Source organism: Acinonyx jubatus, chromosome B4 (genome assembly GCF_027475565.1).
Source record: "Acinonyx jubatus isolate Ajub_Pintada_27869175 chromosome B4, VMU_Ajub_asm_v1.0, whole genome shotgun sequence".
NCBI lineage: Eukaryota > Metazoa > Chordata > Mammalia > Carnivora > Felidae > Acinonyx > Acinonyx jubatus.
Genome location: NC_069387.1, coordinates 13,648,451 through 13,666,042, shown reverse-complemented (window position 1 = coordinate 13,666,042; position 17,592 = coordinate 13,648,451). Strand labels below are relative to the sequence as shown.

General features: G+C 46.7%; 2 protein-coding genes across 3 annotated transcripts in view; both read left to right on the top strand.

Annotated features, from left to right (window-relative positions):
- The first annotated feature begins 543 nt into the window (after nucleotides 1–543).
- On the top strand, nucleotides 544–12,717 carry ACBD7 (acyl-CoA binding domain containing 7). Of its 2 annotated transcripts, none has more exons than XM_015067745.3 (4): nucleotides 544–647; nucleotides 9,005–9,122; nucleotides 9,271–9,333; nucleotides 9,414–12,714. In XM_015067745.3, the coding sequence occupies exons 1-4, from the start codon at nucleotides 636–638 to the stop codon at nucleotides 9,485–9,487; spliced, it is 267 nt and encodes an 88-aa protein (XP_014923231.1). In that variant the 5' UTR covers nucleotides 544–635; the 3' UTR covers nucleotides 9,488–12,714. The 2 variants fall into 2 exon arrangements, with proteins under 2 accessions (XP_014923231.1, XP_026929299.1); XM_027073498.2 differs by lacking the exon at nucleotides 544–647 and adding an exon at nucleotides 3,918–4,122 and having other exon boundaries at nucleotides 9,414–12,717.
- A 4,762-nt stretch (nucleotides 12,718–17,479) lies between these two features.
- DCLRE1C (DNA cross-link repair 1C) overlaps nucleotides 17,480–17,592 on the top strand; it is an 88,721-nt gene continuing 88,608 nt past the window's right edge. Inside the window, exon 1 of the mRNA XM_053225328.1 lies at nucleotides 17,480–17,500. The gene's annotated coding sequence lies outside the window, so the exon portion shown is untranslated. The remainder of the gene's footprint in view (nucleotides 17,501–17,592) is intronic.

The following is a 17,592-nucleotide window of genomic DNA, read 5'->3' as shown; positions in this document are numbered from 1 at the left end:
CCTGGCGAAAGGGCTCAAATTGAATACGCACGTAGTTTTGTGCCTTTGCCCTAACTGAGAACTAGTTAGGGTGGTTGCAGCACGTGTTCAGAACGTATTTTTGCTTTTTAAAGAGAAGACGCCTTTTTCATTGCCGATGAACTGTACCTAGAGATGGGAGAGGAGACGTGAGAGGTCTCAATATACTGCCTACAGTCCAGGTTCCTCGGTTTACGAGGGGGCGGAGGTATACATATATACACAAAAAGGAATCCCCACTGATTTCCGTGCCCTGCAGAGACCTCTCTGGATTTCCTGAAAACGGTCTCTTGAGAAAGAATTGGGGAGGGAGCCAAGAGCGGAGAGGAACTCATTTAAATTCCCAGCTCCTTCCCTTTCCAGTTCCAAGCTGCACCCTCGCTCGCAACTGACTACCCTCGCGCTAGGCTGGAGAGCCGGACAGCTGCCTCCTACACTGCAGGTGCGGCTCACAGCTCAGCCCCGCCCCCAGAACCAATGGCCAATGGGAGCCATGCGGGCCCAGAGCGCGACCAATGGTAGCTGGCGGGCGGAGGCGCGCCGCCATTTAAGGAGCCGCGGGGCGGGGTCTGGGTGAGTGTGCATCGGGAGTGTGGCTGCGGTTGGGTTTTGTGACCATGTCTCTGCAGGTAAGTCGAAGGCCGTGAGGGAGGGTTTGCCCCCCCACCCCCCCGAGGGAATCGCTGCAGTGGGGCTTGTGGCTAGCGTGATGCTCCTGGCCGGCGGGCCGCTCGGACCTGGAACTTGGGACAGTTGCTGCCTGCAGTCCTCTTGCCCCCGTTTCCTCCCCTTCCCTCATCCCCGCTCCCGCCTGCCCCGAATTGTCCGTGGTGACCCCGAGGACACTCCCACCTGCTTCGCGAGCGTCCACTCATGGCAGTGGGGACGGCACCGGTGCCATCTATGGATGGCGAGCCGGGGCTCCCTATGGCAACGCTTGTGAACCCCGGGGATTGGTTAAACGCCAGGTAGGCTCACGTTCCCAGGAGGACGGACACCGAGTTGCTCCGGGAGGACCAGGCGGCCCTGCCCCTCCAGTTCTTCCCATCTGAGAAATGGAGGCGAGGGCGGCTGGGGTCCCACCCGCACCGCCTCTCGCTCCTTGGTACAGCCAGGGGCCTCTCTCAGGCAAAAGTTGTTTTGGGCAGCAGAGAGCTGTAAAACTACAATAAAAAAAATACTATTTTGCTGATATGCGAAAAAAGTAAATGTTCAGGGTGGGAACTTTGGGGAAAGAGAACTAATGTAAATAAAGGCCATCAGGAATTCCTTCACCCAAATGACAACCACTGCTAACACGATGGATTCGTTTCTAGTATGTGTGAAAAATGTGTACGTGTATATATATGCCTGTACGTGCTTGCACATACAGGTGCATGTATACATAGATACATGTGCATGGTATAAGTGTGTATATACACACACTGATTCGATTATACTCTTATGTGTATACAGTTTTGTTCCTGTACCTATCACTGTATTATGAGCCCCCTTCCAAGCCCCTGTCTGTCCTTCGGGTGCTGACCCCTCGGGCTTGGGCTAAGCGCCATGTCCTCTGGGAAGGCTTCTTCCGCTGACACTCTGTCCTCTGTGTCCCCAGAGTTCCTACAGCTCCTCCACTATAGCAAGTATCACGTGATCACTGTTGACTTGCTCATCTCCCACTGGAGCCCGAGCTCCTTGGGCGCCGGCTGCCCTGTTTCGTCCCCATGTGCCTGGCAAAGGCCTGGCACATCATAGGTGTTCACTACGTGCATTAAGTAGTATGATCCAAGTGATGAGCTCTGGCTGGGCAGAGTCAACAGAATGAAATCAAGACTATGTGCTTTCTTAATGGCATTTAATCTTAACACCTTCCCCCTGAGGTTAATAGTATCATTTTGGGGGGGGGGGTGGAGTCTGAATCACAAGAACTTTGTTGCTAGCATAGAGTCCCATGGCATTGTCTCTCAAAGCTAGAATTCAAACCCAAGATCCTGATGTGAGGGCAGTGCTCTTTCCACTTGAGCTCCTCATGGTTGCACTGGGAAGGGCCCCATAGAGAGGGTACATGGGAGCCACACCATGGAGCAGGAATGTATCAAGTTGTGGCACCACAAAATGGCACGCTGGATGGAAAGAATGATCTTGGTCCCTGCTCTGGAATGGGCTTCTCTACCCTGGAAGGGAGAAGAAAGGGGGATCCTTGAAGTTGTGTGTGAAACTGTGTCAGGGGCTGACCTCTTGTAAAGAGGGCCAAGCGTTTCATTAGGTTATGAAATGGTTCCATGTTCCCCCACATTATGAGGAACGCTTTTCCAGAAGTTCCTTCCTGGAAGGCAGGGACCTAGCATGGTTGTTGAGAATCCTTAGAATTCTCCTCAAGGCTTGGCTTGCCAAGGGGAATTGGGTTTCTGTCACTGGGAAAGGGCATAAGACCTTACAGCAAGCAAATCTGGAGGCAAAGATCCCTATGCCTCTGAATAGCCCTGCCCGGCCCTTAGGAAGCCGTGGGCACTTATGGAGCATTTTCATTTTGTCCTGATTATAGACACAAGAGGGACACACTATAGAACATTTGGAGAGTATAGAAAGTGGTAAAACACCAGAAAACTTACCAATAATCAGAGGCAATTACTGTTTGCATATTTTAGTATGCTTCTTGCTGGTCTTTATTTTTTCTACATGGCTTACAAAGCTGAGTGTATAAAGACAATTTGGTATTATTTGTTAAATCAACATATTTTTCATTGTGAATAAGTTTTCTCTAGCATTAGGTGTTTTTTTTTTCCCCACAAAGAGACTTAAAATAATAATGGTAGCCTTTGTTAAACACTCACCATGTCCCAGGCACTATTTAAAATATCTTATATGTGTCGGGACGCCCAAGTGACTCAGTTGATTAAGCGTCCAACTGTTGACTTTCTCTCAGGTCATGTCTCATGGTTCGTGACTTTGAGCCCCACGTCGGCTCTGCACTGACAGTGTGTGGCCTGCTTGGGATTCTCTCTCCTCTCCACGCCCCCCCCCCCCCAAATAAATAAATAAACTTAAATAACTATTTTACATGTGTTAACCTGATTAATCTTGCCAACAACCTTGTGGATAGGTAGTATTATTGTCCCATATTCTGGCTGAGAAAACAGACACAGGTTAAATAACTTCCAAGGACACATAGCTCTTAAGAGATGAAGCTGAGATTCTAATTGGGGCAGTCTGGCTCTGGAGCCAGTGTTTTTGTTTTTGTTTTTGTTTTTTGAGAGAGAGAGTGCACGTGATCAGTAGAGGGAGAGAGAATCCTAAGCAGGCCCTGTGTTCAGCACGGAGCCCGATGTGGGGCCTGATCTTATGACCCTGAGATCATGACCTGAGCCAAAATCAAGAGTCAGATACTCAACTGACTGAGTCATCCAGGCACCCCTAAAGCCTGCGTTCTTAACCATGACATTGTTTAAAGCAGTTGGCAACTTCCTAGAAAGAAACTCGGAAAGAGAAGGCAGGGTGTATGACCCTTGTCACATGCACCCATGCTTCTTAGACCCTTGTAAGGATTAATTAGGAGGCTGGGCCATTTTCCAGGTTATTTAGGTTGGAGAACCCAGTCTCTCTGATTTACAAGTGATTTTTGTTCATGACGAAACAACTGTCCTAGTTGTGCTACTGTTCTGTCTTTGGCGCTGGAGGAAACTTTATCCAGCGCCTCTGCTGAGATCACTGAGGTTCTGACATTACATTGGGGCTATCCACTTTCTGTACTGGGACTTTGGATATTTGGATCAAAGGCAGCTCTGCATTGGAGAAAGAAAATGGGGGTGGGGGTGGAATGCCTTCTTGAGCTTTTCTTGTTTGATACCCAGGCCGGTGACATTTCCTGCTTATCCCTGATTTATTTTTTTAACGTTTATTTATTTTTGAGACAGGGAGAGACAGAGCATGAACAGGGGAGGGTCAGAGAGAGGGAGACACAGAATCTGAAACAGGCTCCAGGCTCTGAGCTGTCAGCCCAGAGCCCGACGCGGGGCTAGAACTCAAGGACTGCGAGATCATGACCGGAGCCGAAGTCGGCCGTTCAACCGACTGAGCCACCCAGGCGCCCCTGCTTATCCCTGATTTAAATAACACAAGGTAAAATAACGTTTATTTATTTTTTTTAAAGAATAGAAAAATTCTATTAAGGAAAATAGTTACCAAAGCCCTTTTTAGAGAAACGAAGAGGTTATAAGACAAGGGATAAAGCACATAGGGGCCTCCTGGCTGGCTCAGTCTGTGGTGCGGGCAGCTCTTGATCTCAGGGTCATGGGTTCGAGTCCCACACTGGGGGCAGAGATTACTTGAGTAAAATATAAAACAAAATCTTTTTAAAAATCCTGGGAGCCCATAGACATTCCTCTGTGCAGAATATGTCAACGGGGAGCTGCCGGCCAGCCTGACCCTCTTTGGGAGTTGGGCAAAGAGGAACCGGGTGGTGAAAGCTCTCGACAGAGACTGGTTGGTAGCAAAGCTATTGCAAATGGCAAAGGGTGGATTTAGGAAGGAGAGGGGGAAGCGTCCATGAGGGGGATCAACAAAGCTGCACTAAGTGTAATGTTGTTTTTAAAAAGTTATATTTGTATGCTTTAAACTTACAAGAAATGTGGGTTGAAATTTCTCTTGATAGATTTTTTTTGCCACCTTTTGACCACATCCATCCATTTCCCCCACCCTTCATCCCCACCTGTGGTAACTGCCAATCTGTCCTCCTTTTCCCTAAGTTTAGTGACCTTAGATTCCACATACAAGTGAGGTCCTTTAGTATTTGTTGGCCTCTGTCTGACTTCACCTCACATAATGCCCTCAGGGCCCATCCTTGTTGCTGCTCATGGCAGGATCTCCTTCCCTTTTATGGCTGAATGATATTCCAGGATGTGTGTGTAAGTGTCTGTATAATATTTTCCTTATCCATTCATCCATCATTGTGATGAGGGACCATAAGGCAAGCTGAGGGTCAAGCACCAGCTAGCACAACCCACCCCCCCTTGCCACCCCAGGTGGGATATGTGTGACATTCCTCAGACACTCCTGGCTGCCCAAGAACAAAGGAAAGGACAGAAGATAAATGGTTAGACTGATAGAGTCTCCCTCAATTTACAAATATCTTAGTAGTAATATCACAAGAAAAAGGCAATCTTATCAGTAGCCTAAAGTCCAGGAACTGCCTACTTTCCTAATGTTAATGCTTTGCTAGAGGGAAACACAACCTTAGCTTGACAATAGCTAGGCCTCCAGTAATCTGAGTCTTCTTTAGCATCTGGAAATCTCTTTGCTGACAGCTCAGAGCCTGGAGCCTGCTTCTGGATTCTGCATCTCCCTCTTTCTCTGCTCCTCCCCTGTTCGCCCTTGTCTGCCTCTCGAAAAAAAATAAACATTAAAAAAAAAAAAAACACTTCCTCTTGACTTTACCTCCCCCATCTCCATAGTGTATAACCAGTCATTGTTCACAACCCCAGTGCTGCTCTTTCTGCCCACAGGTCCTGTCCCCGTGCTTTAATAATAATCACCCTTTTGCGCCTCTTCAAGAATTCTTTCTTGGCCATCGGTTCTGAACCCCCCCCATCACCCCAAAACCTCATTGATAGGACACTCAACTTGTACTTTCCATGTCTTGACTCTTGTTAAGAACAAAAACCAAAACCACTGGGCATGACCGTGGGGGTGCCAGCATCGCTGTGAGACAGGGGTTTTGCTTCCACCCAGAGGTAGAATTGGTGGATCACGTGGGAGCTGGATTTTTAATTTGTTGTTTTCCACTGTGGCTGCACCAGTTTATGTTCCCACCCATAGCGCGGGAGGGTTCCCTTTTCTCCAAGGTCTCACCAACACTATTTCTTGTCTTTTGATTTTAACCATCCTAATAAGAGTGAGGTCATATCTCATAGTGGCTTTGATGTGCATTTCCTGGTGATGAGTGATGTTGAGCACCTTTCCATGTGTCTGTTGGCCATCTCTATGTCTTATTTATTTTTTCTTAATTTATAAAGGATGTATTGGATTTTTTTCAGAAAAATTCTCTAAACTACATAACTAAGTTCTACACAGACAAGCTCTCATTCTTCATTTAGCCTTGATTTTCTTAGTTTTCATGTTTCTGATCATCTGCCATCTTTTTTTTTGTTATTATCTCCATTTTATTTATCTTTAACTTATTTATTTAAATTCAGGTTAATTAACATAATTTTTTTCATCCACTGTCTTTTAAACCATTTGGCATTTTGTTTTTTCCACTTGGCATTTTGTTTTTTCTGCGTTCCCCAAGCATTATTCAGCAACTGGGCTGTGGCCCTTCTCACTGGTAACCTCTTCTTTTCAAGAGACAGGCACTTATTTACAATAGTTCTGTCGGTTCTGGGACCATATGAAGAATTCTGTCTAAAGGCTTTCCCTGCTTGTTGTCTTGAATCTCTCAGATCCTGATCTTTCAGCCTTAGAGCAAGTAGCTTTCATTCTAGACTGTACTTTTTATGCTTTCTCTTCAGCTTTCTGGGACTCGTTTCTTTTTTTGTATTTTTCGTTTTTCTTCTGCAAATGAGCTTCTTTCTACTTTCCTGATGACTTCTTTATGTTGTCTGGCCAGCTGTACTTAACTTGTCTGGAATGTTATCTGGGAGGGGTTTTCTTTTTCTTTTTCTTTTTGCCTTCTTCTGAAGCCCTTTATCAGTGCGCACCCCTGACGCCCCATCTGAAGCCCAACCACCGCTCCTCCTCTCAGCCTTCCCCAAAGGGAGCTCCACTTGCTACCGTGCTGCTGAGCTGTGCCTCCTTCTCCTCCCCCAGGGGGTGCTCCGCTTCCCCTACCATCCCACCCCCCACCCCCAGGTGATGCCCTGCTTCTCGGTCCTCCCGCAGAGGGTGCTCTGTGCTCCACCTCCTACGCTGGGCGGGCTGGCTCTCCACCCACATCACTAGTGACGAGGTGCGAGAGGATCTGTGCGGCGTCGGACCCTCTCCATTTGCCTTCCTTTCCCATTTTGTTTAATTGATTTTTTTAAAGCTATCGAGTGGTATGAATTCTTTATATTTTTTTAAATGTTAAGCATTTTTTATTTTATTTCATTTTTGCATTGTTTATTTTTTAATTTTTTTTCAATATATGAAATTTATTGTCAAATTGGTTTCCATACCACACCCAGTGCTCATCCCAACAGGTGCCCTCCTCAATACCCATCACCCACCCTCCCCTCCCTCCCACCCCCCCATCAACCCTCAGTTTGTTCTCAGTTTTTAAGAGTCTCTTATGCTTTGGCTCTCTTCTACTCTAACCTCTTTCTTTTTTTTCCTTCCCCTCCCCCATGGGTTTCTCTTAAGTTTCTCAGGATCCACATAAGAGTGAAACCATATGGTATCTGTCTTTCTCTGTAGGGCTTATTTCACTCAGCATCACGCTCTCCAGTTCCATCCACGTTGCTACAAAGGGCCATATTTCATTCTTTCTCATTGCCACGTAGTACTCCATTGTGTATATAAACCACAATTTCTTTATCCATTCATCAGTTGATGGGATTTAGGCTCTTTCCATAATGTGCCTATTGTTGAGAGTGCTGCTATAAACATTGGGGTACAAGTGCCCCTGTGCATCAGCACTCCTGTATCCCTTGGGTAAATTCCTAGCAGTGCTACTGCTGGGTCATAGGGTAGGTCTATTTTAAATTTTCTGAGGAACCTCCACACTGTTTTCCAAAGTGGCTGTACCAATTTGCATTCCCACCAACAGTATTAAGCACTTTTTAAAGATACATGATTTGCAAATATTTTTTCCCATTCCATAGGTTGCCTTTTCATTTTGTTGATGCTTTTCTTTACCTTGTAGAAACTTTTCAGCGTGATGGAGTCTCACGTCTTTATTTTTGTTTTAATTGCCCTTGCTTCTGGTGTCAGATCCGATCATTGCCGAGACCAGTGTCTGCCCCCTATATTTTCTATCTAGGAGTTTTATGGTCTAAACCAAAGGTCTTACTTGACCTTACTTTAAATCCACTTTGGGTTGTGCATAGTGTCAGATAGTGGTCCAGTTTCATTCTTCTGTATGTGGCAGTCAAGTGGTCCCAGCACCATTTGGTGAGGAGAGTGACCTTTCCCCCATTCTACATTCTTGGCTCTTTGTCAAAAATTAATTGACCGTATACGCATGCTTTTATTTCTGGGGTCTCTGTTCTGTTTCATTGATCTGTTTGTTTTTAGGCCAGTACCATACTGTTTTGATTACTGTAGCTTTGTAATATACAGTAGTTGCAAGTCAGGAAGTGTGATGACTCCAGCTTTGTTTTTCTTTCTCAAGGTTGCTTTGACTGTTCTATACAAACTTTAAGGTTGTTTTTTTTTCTATGTAAACTGTGCCATTAGAATGTTGATAGGGATTGGCTTCGACAAATCTGTAGATTGCTTTAGGTGGTAGGGACATTTAAACAAAATTATTTCTTCCAATTCATGAGCATAGAATAGCTTTCCATTTATTTGTGTCTTCTTCAGTTTTTAGAATTTTCAGTATTAAGAATTTTTAGTATTGGGGCGCCTGGGTGGCTCAGTCAGTTAGGCATCCAACTTTGGCACAGGTCATGACCTCAGGGTTTGTGAGTTCGAGCTCCACATTGGGCTCTGAGCTGACAACTTGGAGGCTGGAGCCTGCTTCAGATTCTGTGTCTCTCTCTGTCCGTTCCCTGATTATGCATGCGCGCGCGCTCTCTCTCTCTCTCTCTCTCTCTCTCTCAAAAATAAATAAATAAACATTAAAAAAAGAATGCTCATAATTAAGAATTTTATATAGTTGTCCCTATCTTATCTGTTTATCAGGTACCAGGAGAGGTATCTGTAAACGATAGTTCTGGTGGAGCCAGACTGTAATGGTTCCAATTCTGTTTGAAAGCTTCCTCTTTCTTTTTGAGTTCCCGGTGTTTGGTGGTAAATGCCCCCAAGATAGATGGGCCTGCCGAACGTTAGTGAATGCACCATGCACCTTTTTTTCCTTTTGTTCTAGGCTGATTTTGATAGGATCGCCGAAGATGTGAAGAAGATGAAAACAAGGCCAAATGACGGAGAACTGAAAGAACTCTATGGGCTCTACAAACAATCTGTAGTTGGCGACATTAATATTGGTATTTCATACATATGTATATGTATATGTATGTTAATATTTTTTAAATAATATATTTAAAAATAATGATAAGTTTCATTTGAACAATGTTTGTTAGAAGTATGGAGTAAAAAATAACCTTGAAAATGTATCTGTCCTTCTTTTGGCAGAGTGTCCAGGAATATTAGATTTAAAAGGCAAGGCTAAATGGGAAGCATGGAACCTCCAAAAAGGTTGTTAATTCTTTAATAAGTGAAATAAACTTTCTTAATTGCCCGATACATCAGTGAGATAATCTGTTTTGTCTTTCTAGGGTTATCGAAGGAAGATGCCATGAGTGCATACATTGCTAAAGCAAAAGAGCTGATAGAAAAATACGGAATTTAAAATTCAGCTATGAGAAAGTTTTTCTTTTGAAACCTTCATAACGCTATCATGACCTCACATCTGGATAAGAAATGCACGGTTAACTCTACATGTCGTGAATATTTTTGCCATTAACATGAATTGTAATCCTTAATTAGCGGTACACTGAAACTGTGTTATGTAATGAAATTTTACTTGCCTAAACCAGATGATTGTAAAAGTTCTTTTTAAAAAAAATTATTGCTCTGGTAGTATGTGCACACAAACATTAACAATTTTTTTTTTTTTTTTGGCTTACCAGTTTTTCTACAGAGAGTTAACATTATTGGTGTATAATCAAAACAGTTTATTAAGAACGAGTAACAAGGTTTTTCCTTTGTTGCACCGTGTAGCTTTGGGATTCTCACTGACCTGGGGCCTTGGTCAACCATAGACATCTGTGGTTCTTGTCCTTACTCTGTAATTCTTTACTAGGTGACTGAGGCAAATTATGTAACCTCGCTAATCAGCCTCCTCTATAGAGTAGGGGGAAAATCAGTCTCACAGGGTTGTAAGAACTGAATGAGGAAACTGTAATTATCATACTTTAGTTTAAAGCATACGTTATGAAAAACCTAATAACAAATAAGCTAAATTTTTCAAAAAGAAACTTATGAGTCGATGACTATTCAAAGAAGGAAAAAAGCTACCAACTATTTTTTGTCTAAATTTCTACATTTAAGACAAACCAAAAAATCAAATGTAGTATCTAGTATTAATAAACCTACGACTACTCTACTGCTTAAGCTCAATTTTTATCATAGTGAAAATGCAGAGTCTGGAATATCATATTGGCCTAATCCTCAGTCTTTCTTGTGGGCACACAGCTTCCCTGGAGGAAGGTGGCCTTCTTTTAGCAGTTCTAGAATCTGTCTGAGATTGCATAGGATACACATCATCAAAACCAGTGTAACTCTATTCCCTGGATAAGGGTGTGCATTTGGTATGCTATGACCAGTGAGGGACAGTTCATTTCATGTGACTTAAAAAAAAAAAAAAAAACAAGCAAACAAACAACCTAGGTTGACTAGATGAATTTCCAGGGAAGTGAAAAAAGCCAGTCTCAAAAGATTACGCTGTGTATGATTCCATTTATGTAACGTTCTTGAAATGGCAGACATAGAGGACGGAATAGTGATTGCCACAGAGGACGGAATAGGGAGGTAGGTGTGGCTTTAAAGAACAGCAGAAGGGATCCTGTGGGGATGGAATGTTCTGTCCCTTGACTCACAGTGAACATCTAGCTGTAACATTACACTGAGTTTTGTGCATGTTACCATTGGGGGCAACGGGGTAGATCTGTACTATTTCTCACAACAACATGTGACTATACAGTTATCTTAAAATAACAAGTTTAATAAAAAGAAAATCTAGCTTGATTCCTATTCCGGAAAATTTTGGAAAGTAGAGATGACTCTCATCTCTACTAAATCTTCCCTAAAGATAGTCAGGAGTCTTCGATGATGACGTCAGCGTCCAAATCCAAGAAAATTTAGACGTCAGCAATGATGGGGCCGCTCCTTCTAATCGAGGGCCTGGAAGCTCCCAGAGCTATTCCCATGTGACTTCGCCTTCACCGGGAGGAGAGGCGGCCGAGAAGGCGCACCTCAACAGCCTGACATCGGCTACATCATGCAATTCCCATTGTGGACCGTATTAACTAACAGTTGTTCAAATGAATGATCACAAGTCAAATGACTTTTGTGTCACTCCTTCCATAGGGAGCCCTGGAGATGGTGTCACGCCAAAGGGTAAAAAGCACAGCAGGTACTAAGCACGTATTATGATTGGCTTGAGGCTATTTTTAGCTCAAGTTGATTACATGAATTCTAACTCCTCCCACAATGAATTTTTAATATATTTTTTAAAGATTTTATTGTAAGTAATTTCTTCACCCAGTGGGAGGCTCACACCTACAACCATGAGATCAAGGGCCACACGTGCCACGACTGAGCCAGCCGGGTGCCCCACCCCACAATGAATTTTTTATATTATTTGCTCTTCTGTTAGGAATGATCAACTATGAAAACTACGTCCTGTAGGCATTTTGCTCTACCTCATTCACTAACACAGACGTGAACCCCTATTATGTGATCATTAGCAAACCGATGCTTTAAAATGGAACATTGTAATACGGTGCGCTGTGTTAGGCACCGGAAGCCTTCGGGAAGACACATCAGTGGCACCACTTAGCGGGGTTTATCGCGAAGACCCACAGGACATGGGAAATCGGGTCTCTGCACCGACCGGGTTCCGGAGACAAACACAGACTTGGACTTGCCAGCCCCAAGCGTTCGGTGCCTCTTGTCCCGTCAGCAGGAGGCTGTGACCCCACGTGCGGTGTTGTGCCTTCCGCGGACTCGGCTGGTTTTCCCTGTATTTCTGCATTCTCCCCTTTGAGCTCCTGTGTCCCCCAACTGTTCTGCTTCCTCCCCGTGTCCGCACGGCGTTGTCGCAGGGCGAGCCTGAGGCCTCGTGTCGGGCACGGCATTCGCGCGTGGCCGCTCCGCACACCGGAGGCGGGATACCAGACTGGCTGTCCTCGGGAGCACTCCTGCCGGCCCGAGTCCATCGTTGCAGGGCGCCACCGGGGCCCACGGAGCCAGCCGGTGCCGGGTGTAGGAGGGGCCCGCTGGGAGCGGCCGGGCTTGGGGGCTTTCTGAGGACTGGCCCGTGGAGACGGCGGTGATCGCTCGGGACTATCTTATTTTAAAAAACAGCAAGAGGTTACATGTTCTCATTGAAAGGGAGGACCCCACATTTCAAACTATGGATCAAGCTTTGAACCAAGCGTGTTGATGAAACCATGTATTTTCTAGCATTTCCCCCCCTATCATTTCCACTGTTAAAATAATTGAAGGGAAAAAAATGGATGATTCACCAAGCAGAAATTTTGCTGACAGATGAGACGCCTCCCACAGATGAGTCTCAAATGAGATTCTGATGTGAAGATAAAGGACCCTGCCAGAAATACTCTCTACCCATTCGTCTTTTGTCTCCAGATGCAGAAACTTGCTCTGTGAAGAAATACATTTCTGTGTAACACATCACCCCTGATAGTAGCAAATGCGTAACTTTCCAACCTCTGAATAAAGCTAACCAACTACTTCTCTGCGGGGCACCTGAGCGGCTCAGTCGGTCCAGCCTCCGACTTCAGCTCGGGTCGTGATAAGGCGGTGGTTCATGAGTTTGAGCCTCGCATCTGGCTCACTGCTGGCAGCCCAGAGCCTGCCTCCAATCCGCAGGCTACCCCTCTCTCTGCCCCTCTCCCACTAGCGTGCTCTCAAGAATAAACATTTAAAAAAAAAAACTAACAAACTACTTCTGAAAAATTGAAGAGTATCATACAATCACTTGGGGCTACCTTCAGACTGAAAGGGAAAATATCTAAAAATAGGCAAGTATCAGTAGCTGTAGACACTTGGTTATGTAGTTCTCGAGGAAGTTCTTCTCCTTGGAAGTTTCCACAAAGATGACAGGACATCTTTATGGAAGGACATGAATATCAACACTGGCATCAGTTACATCTTCCCAGGCCAAAAATGAACAAAATTACGTGTAACAACAACTGATGCCTACCACCGCCAACAAAAGATTTACTTCCAGATACTGCCTTTCTAAAGTTGACACCGACGACAGAGTTACGTCTAAGGTCTCATGTTCTGTAAGTCCTGCGTTTTTAATTTCTCTAAGACCTATCAGTATATAGTGCTATTATCAGCATTCTCTCCGTTTACACTAAATAAAGCCTCGGCCAGTTTTCTACTTACTGCAGGAACTGCTGGTTGATATTAGCTGAAAATCACCAAACAAATCCCTGGAAATACAGCAAGCTATCAAAACAATTTCACCTTCTATATCCTTGGCTATATCTTCAGATCCAATAAAATGTGTTAAATCACAGGAAGGAACGGCTTCGGATGGTGGATCAAAGCAGCAGATCTTAAGAGCTGGTTAGTAACTTTTCATCATCGACGTCTCGGAACCTTTCCCTGTTAATGTCATGAAATGTGGTGCGTCTTCGCTTTCCAGCAATACAAGCATGTTTCCCAGTGCTACCTACACTTGCACCTGTCAGTACCTGCCTGAGACTCACTTGGGCCCGGCCATTTTCCAAGGTCATCTGACTTCTAGAACAATGCAGGTGGCAGGCAGCACGAAGACAGGCAGGCACCCAGTCCAAGGAGGCCAGTACCAACCAGTATCTTTAACTGTCATCCCCAGAAACATCAACCTATTTCCCAGCTCTCCAGACGGTTGCCACGTACAGAGCAAAAGCAGGTTCAGGAAAGCAGGGCTCCTGAGTGGTCTCCACCTGTTCTCAGCCGGCACAACAGCAGCATTTATGAAGCTGGGTGCTGGGTGCTGTGTTCACCATAAACAGTCCGATTACTTCAGCGGCTTAGACACTGGCTGGGAGGCGACTAGAGAGAGGCGTTAAGTGCTGCCGGGTTCAGGGTGATCTGTGAGCATGACAGCTGGGGTTGGGAAAGCGCCAAGCGAGGGCTCCCTGGGGAAATGGAGCTGGTTCCGAGGTCTGGATGGGTAGGGAAAGGATTGGCCGAGGGAGAGAGGCAGCAGGGGTAGAGGGAATAGAATGAGCACAGACTGTCGGCCGTCATTCAGAGAGCAAAGCGGGGATGGGGACAGATTAAGGGAGAGGGGGTAGGCAGGGGCCAAGTCTAGGCCTCCTAAGTGATTTTGGTCGTCCTAAAAGTGACAGGAAGCCACCAAAAGGATTGAAGGCAAGATGTGTCACGACCAGACTTGTCTTTTATCCCTCTGGGTAGTGTGAGGAGTGGGTTGGAGGGGGACAGAGCATCTAAGACGGGGCCAGTTCAGCCAGCTCTTATTTTCCGCTTCCACCTGGGATGGAGGAAATGAGGAATGCCACTGGGTCCCTAACAATGAGGAAATATGTAGTTTGTAAACTACAAAATCATAACTTTTCTTGAACTTAGCTGAGTTTTGCAAGGCAAAGTAGAAAGCAAATTCCGAGGAGAGGCAGGCCCCTCTAGGGAGAGGTGGGACGTGTGGCTCACGTGGGCACAGCACAGGAGGAAGGGGTGTGTGCCGTGCATTCCAGAAGAAATCAGCTAAAATGTTAACAAAGCGCTGGCCATCCGGTGAGGGACCATGTGTCAGATGGGACTCACACCGACTTGTGGGCTCTTTTCCACAGGCCTCCAGTAGGGGTTCAGGAGAGAGATGGGAGCAAGGCAGGGGGCCAGAAGAAGCCCCACCTGTGGGGCAGGCCGGCAGCAGGGAATTGGCTGTGGCCTTGAGATGGGCGCTGCCTCTGCCCAGGCCCTTCTCTCCCAGGAGCCAAAGCCTCAAACTGCTGGAGGAGAGGCAGCCAAAGCTTTGGCCCTGGGCACAGGCACGGACGCACGGCTGCAGGGGCAGAAGCATAAACCCTCTACCCTCGAGGAAGGAGGGGAGGAAGGGCTTGGGCCTACATGGATACCAACACTCCTTCTGGGAAGGGGCCGGGAACTTCCTCCCAAGACCAACCACAGACACGAGGAGAAGGGGCAGGTGTGTTGAGAAAGGCCCACCCACAAGGACCCGGCACAGAGGACCTGCCTCAGCTCAAAGTTCATGCCTGTCTGGGACATCCAAGAACTCCCCATGTTGCCCCAGAGGCTAATGCGGCACATCGGGTAACCAGCAACAGCTGCCTGCCCATGGGGAGCACCTGAGGCCTGTTCTACGAGGCCCTGGCAAGACTAAAATATTGAGAAAATTCTCCAGCAACCTGGGCTCCACGCTCGGCCCACACAACGCCAGGGAATTTGGAGGCTGGTGTTGTCCTGCAGTGCCCATAGTAACAGCCATCTCCAGTCTAGACGGACTCAGCTCTCCACAGCACCCGATAGAAGACATGTGCACAGATCCAGGTATAAAACTATTTCCTTCTACTTCTGTTTTATGCATGATACCTGGCTTTCAGCAAAAAATGATCAGACCAGGGCACCTGGGTGGCTCAGTCAGTTACGTGTCCGACTTCCCTCAGGTCATCATTCAGTATTTTGTGAGTTCAAGCCCTGCTTCAGGCTCACTGCTGTCAGCACAGAGCCTGCCTCAGATCCTCTGCCTGCTCTCTCTGTGCCCTCCCCCTGCATGTTTCTCTCTCTCTCTCTCTCAAAAATAAACATTAAAAAAAAAACTTTGATAATATAATTGATAAAAATATTATCAGACCTAGAAGAAAGCATTGTCAAGAGGCAAAGCAATAACAACCATCAGACTCAGATGAGACCCAATGTTGGAACTATCAGAGAGTGACTTTAAACCTATGATTGAGGTGTCAAAGGATTTAATGGAAAAGGTGGACAACACATGTGAAGAAGTGGGGAAGATCACTAGAGTCAAGACGATAAGAGTCAAACAGAAATTCTAGAAATAAGCAGCAGCGACAATGAGGAATCCTCTTAACAGGCTCATCAGTAGACTGGGCACAGCTGAGGAAGTATTCTGTGAACCTGAAGGTGGTCAATAGAAATGATCCAGGGGCACCTGGATAGCTGAGGCAGTTTAGCATTTCTGCTCAGGTCATGATCGCAGGGTTTATGAAATGGAGTGCTGTGTCTGGCTCTGCACCGAGTGTGGAGCCTGCTTGGGATTCTCTCTCTCTCTCTCTCTCTCTCTCTCTCTCTCTCTCTGTCTCTTCCCTTCTTCCTCTCTTTCTTTCTCCCCCCATCTCTCTCCCCCTCATGCACTCTCTCTCAAAACATGGAGTAGAAGGAGGGGGAGGAGGAGGAAAATGATCCAAACTGAAACGTAGATAAAAAAGAATGAAAAAGAACATCCGAGAGCCAAGGGGCACTATCACCCGGCCTGATGTATGCATAATGAGGGTGGCAGAGAGGAGGGAAAAGCACACTAGTCCAAGCGAAGGATGGGGGCAGCTCCAGGGAGTGGGGGCAGGTGGCCATCTTTTCCCGCTGAGCCAGATTTCCATTTGGCCACCAAGCCGACGCCTTGTTTGTAGGGGAGGGGGAGGCCTGGGAGGCGCCTTATCAGCCTGATTGTGTGCACTTTGGAAAAGGCTGAGAGCGGGCAGGGGAGACTGAGAAGTGGGAAGGAGCGGGAGCGGGTCTGGGGCATGACTGTGATTTGCAGGGAGGTAGCCGACACTTGTGCACAGCTATTGTGATTTGATTCACTGGGGAGCTGGTGAGAACGTTAAGGAGGATTTTTATACTTCCTGGGTGAACTATCCCAGAGAGTGATTTATCTTTTGTTTTTGGCTTTGGGAGGTTGGAGAGCTGTGGAGAGTTTAGCAAAGCTCCTCTACAACGTTGTTGCGAAGGCATCCACCCTGTGGCGTCGGCAGGCCCTTGGACAGACGCCAGCCCTCCGGTGAGCGCGTGAGCGCATGCGCTGGCCGTCGCCGGCGAAGGTAAGATCCCATAGCACTCCCCCACCAGCCCTTGCGTCCCTCCTGCCTCCCCGAACCTTCCCTCGTGCACCCCTCAGGTGAGACCCGGGTGAAGCCGACCCAAACCCCGCTTTTTTGTTTGAGTTGACCACTCAGGCCTTAGCGGAAGCACTGCAGCCGCACAGCCCAACAGAGGCGTGCGCTGTGCGTCCGGTCCCGCCGCTCCCTCTGCCTGCACCTGGCCGTGACCCCAGCGTGGCGCCCCTAGGCGGGCTGTGGGGCTCCTCCGGGGCCCTCGGTAGTAAACTCCAACGTTTTAATTTCTCTGGTGGTCTGTTGTTGAACCGAGGCTCGCCACCCCGCAGCTGGGGCCCTCCTTGGGAAATGTTAATCTAACAAACTCCCAAGAGCCTTCGGTAGTGAATCTCTTTGTCGTGTTGTGTTTTTAAAAATTGCTTGTGGTTTCGTGCCAAACTGTCAGCGAAGCGCGACCTCGTTTAATCCCCACCACAACACCTGGATTACTCTTCTCCCTTCCCCGACAGGTGAGACACAGCTCCCCAGTCTGAGTCTCCAGGCTCCCAAAGCCGCAGGCGGAGGGTGTGATCCCGGTGAGTGGCGTCTACGTACAGATGGCGTAATTTGCATTTATGCAAGGCCTGATTGTAAACACCCAGCGGCTGCTTACGTTATTTCTTTGAAT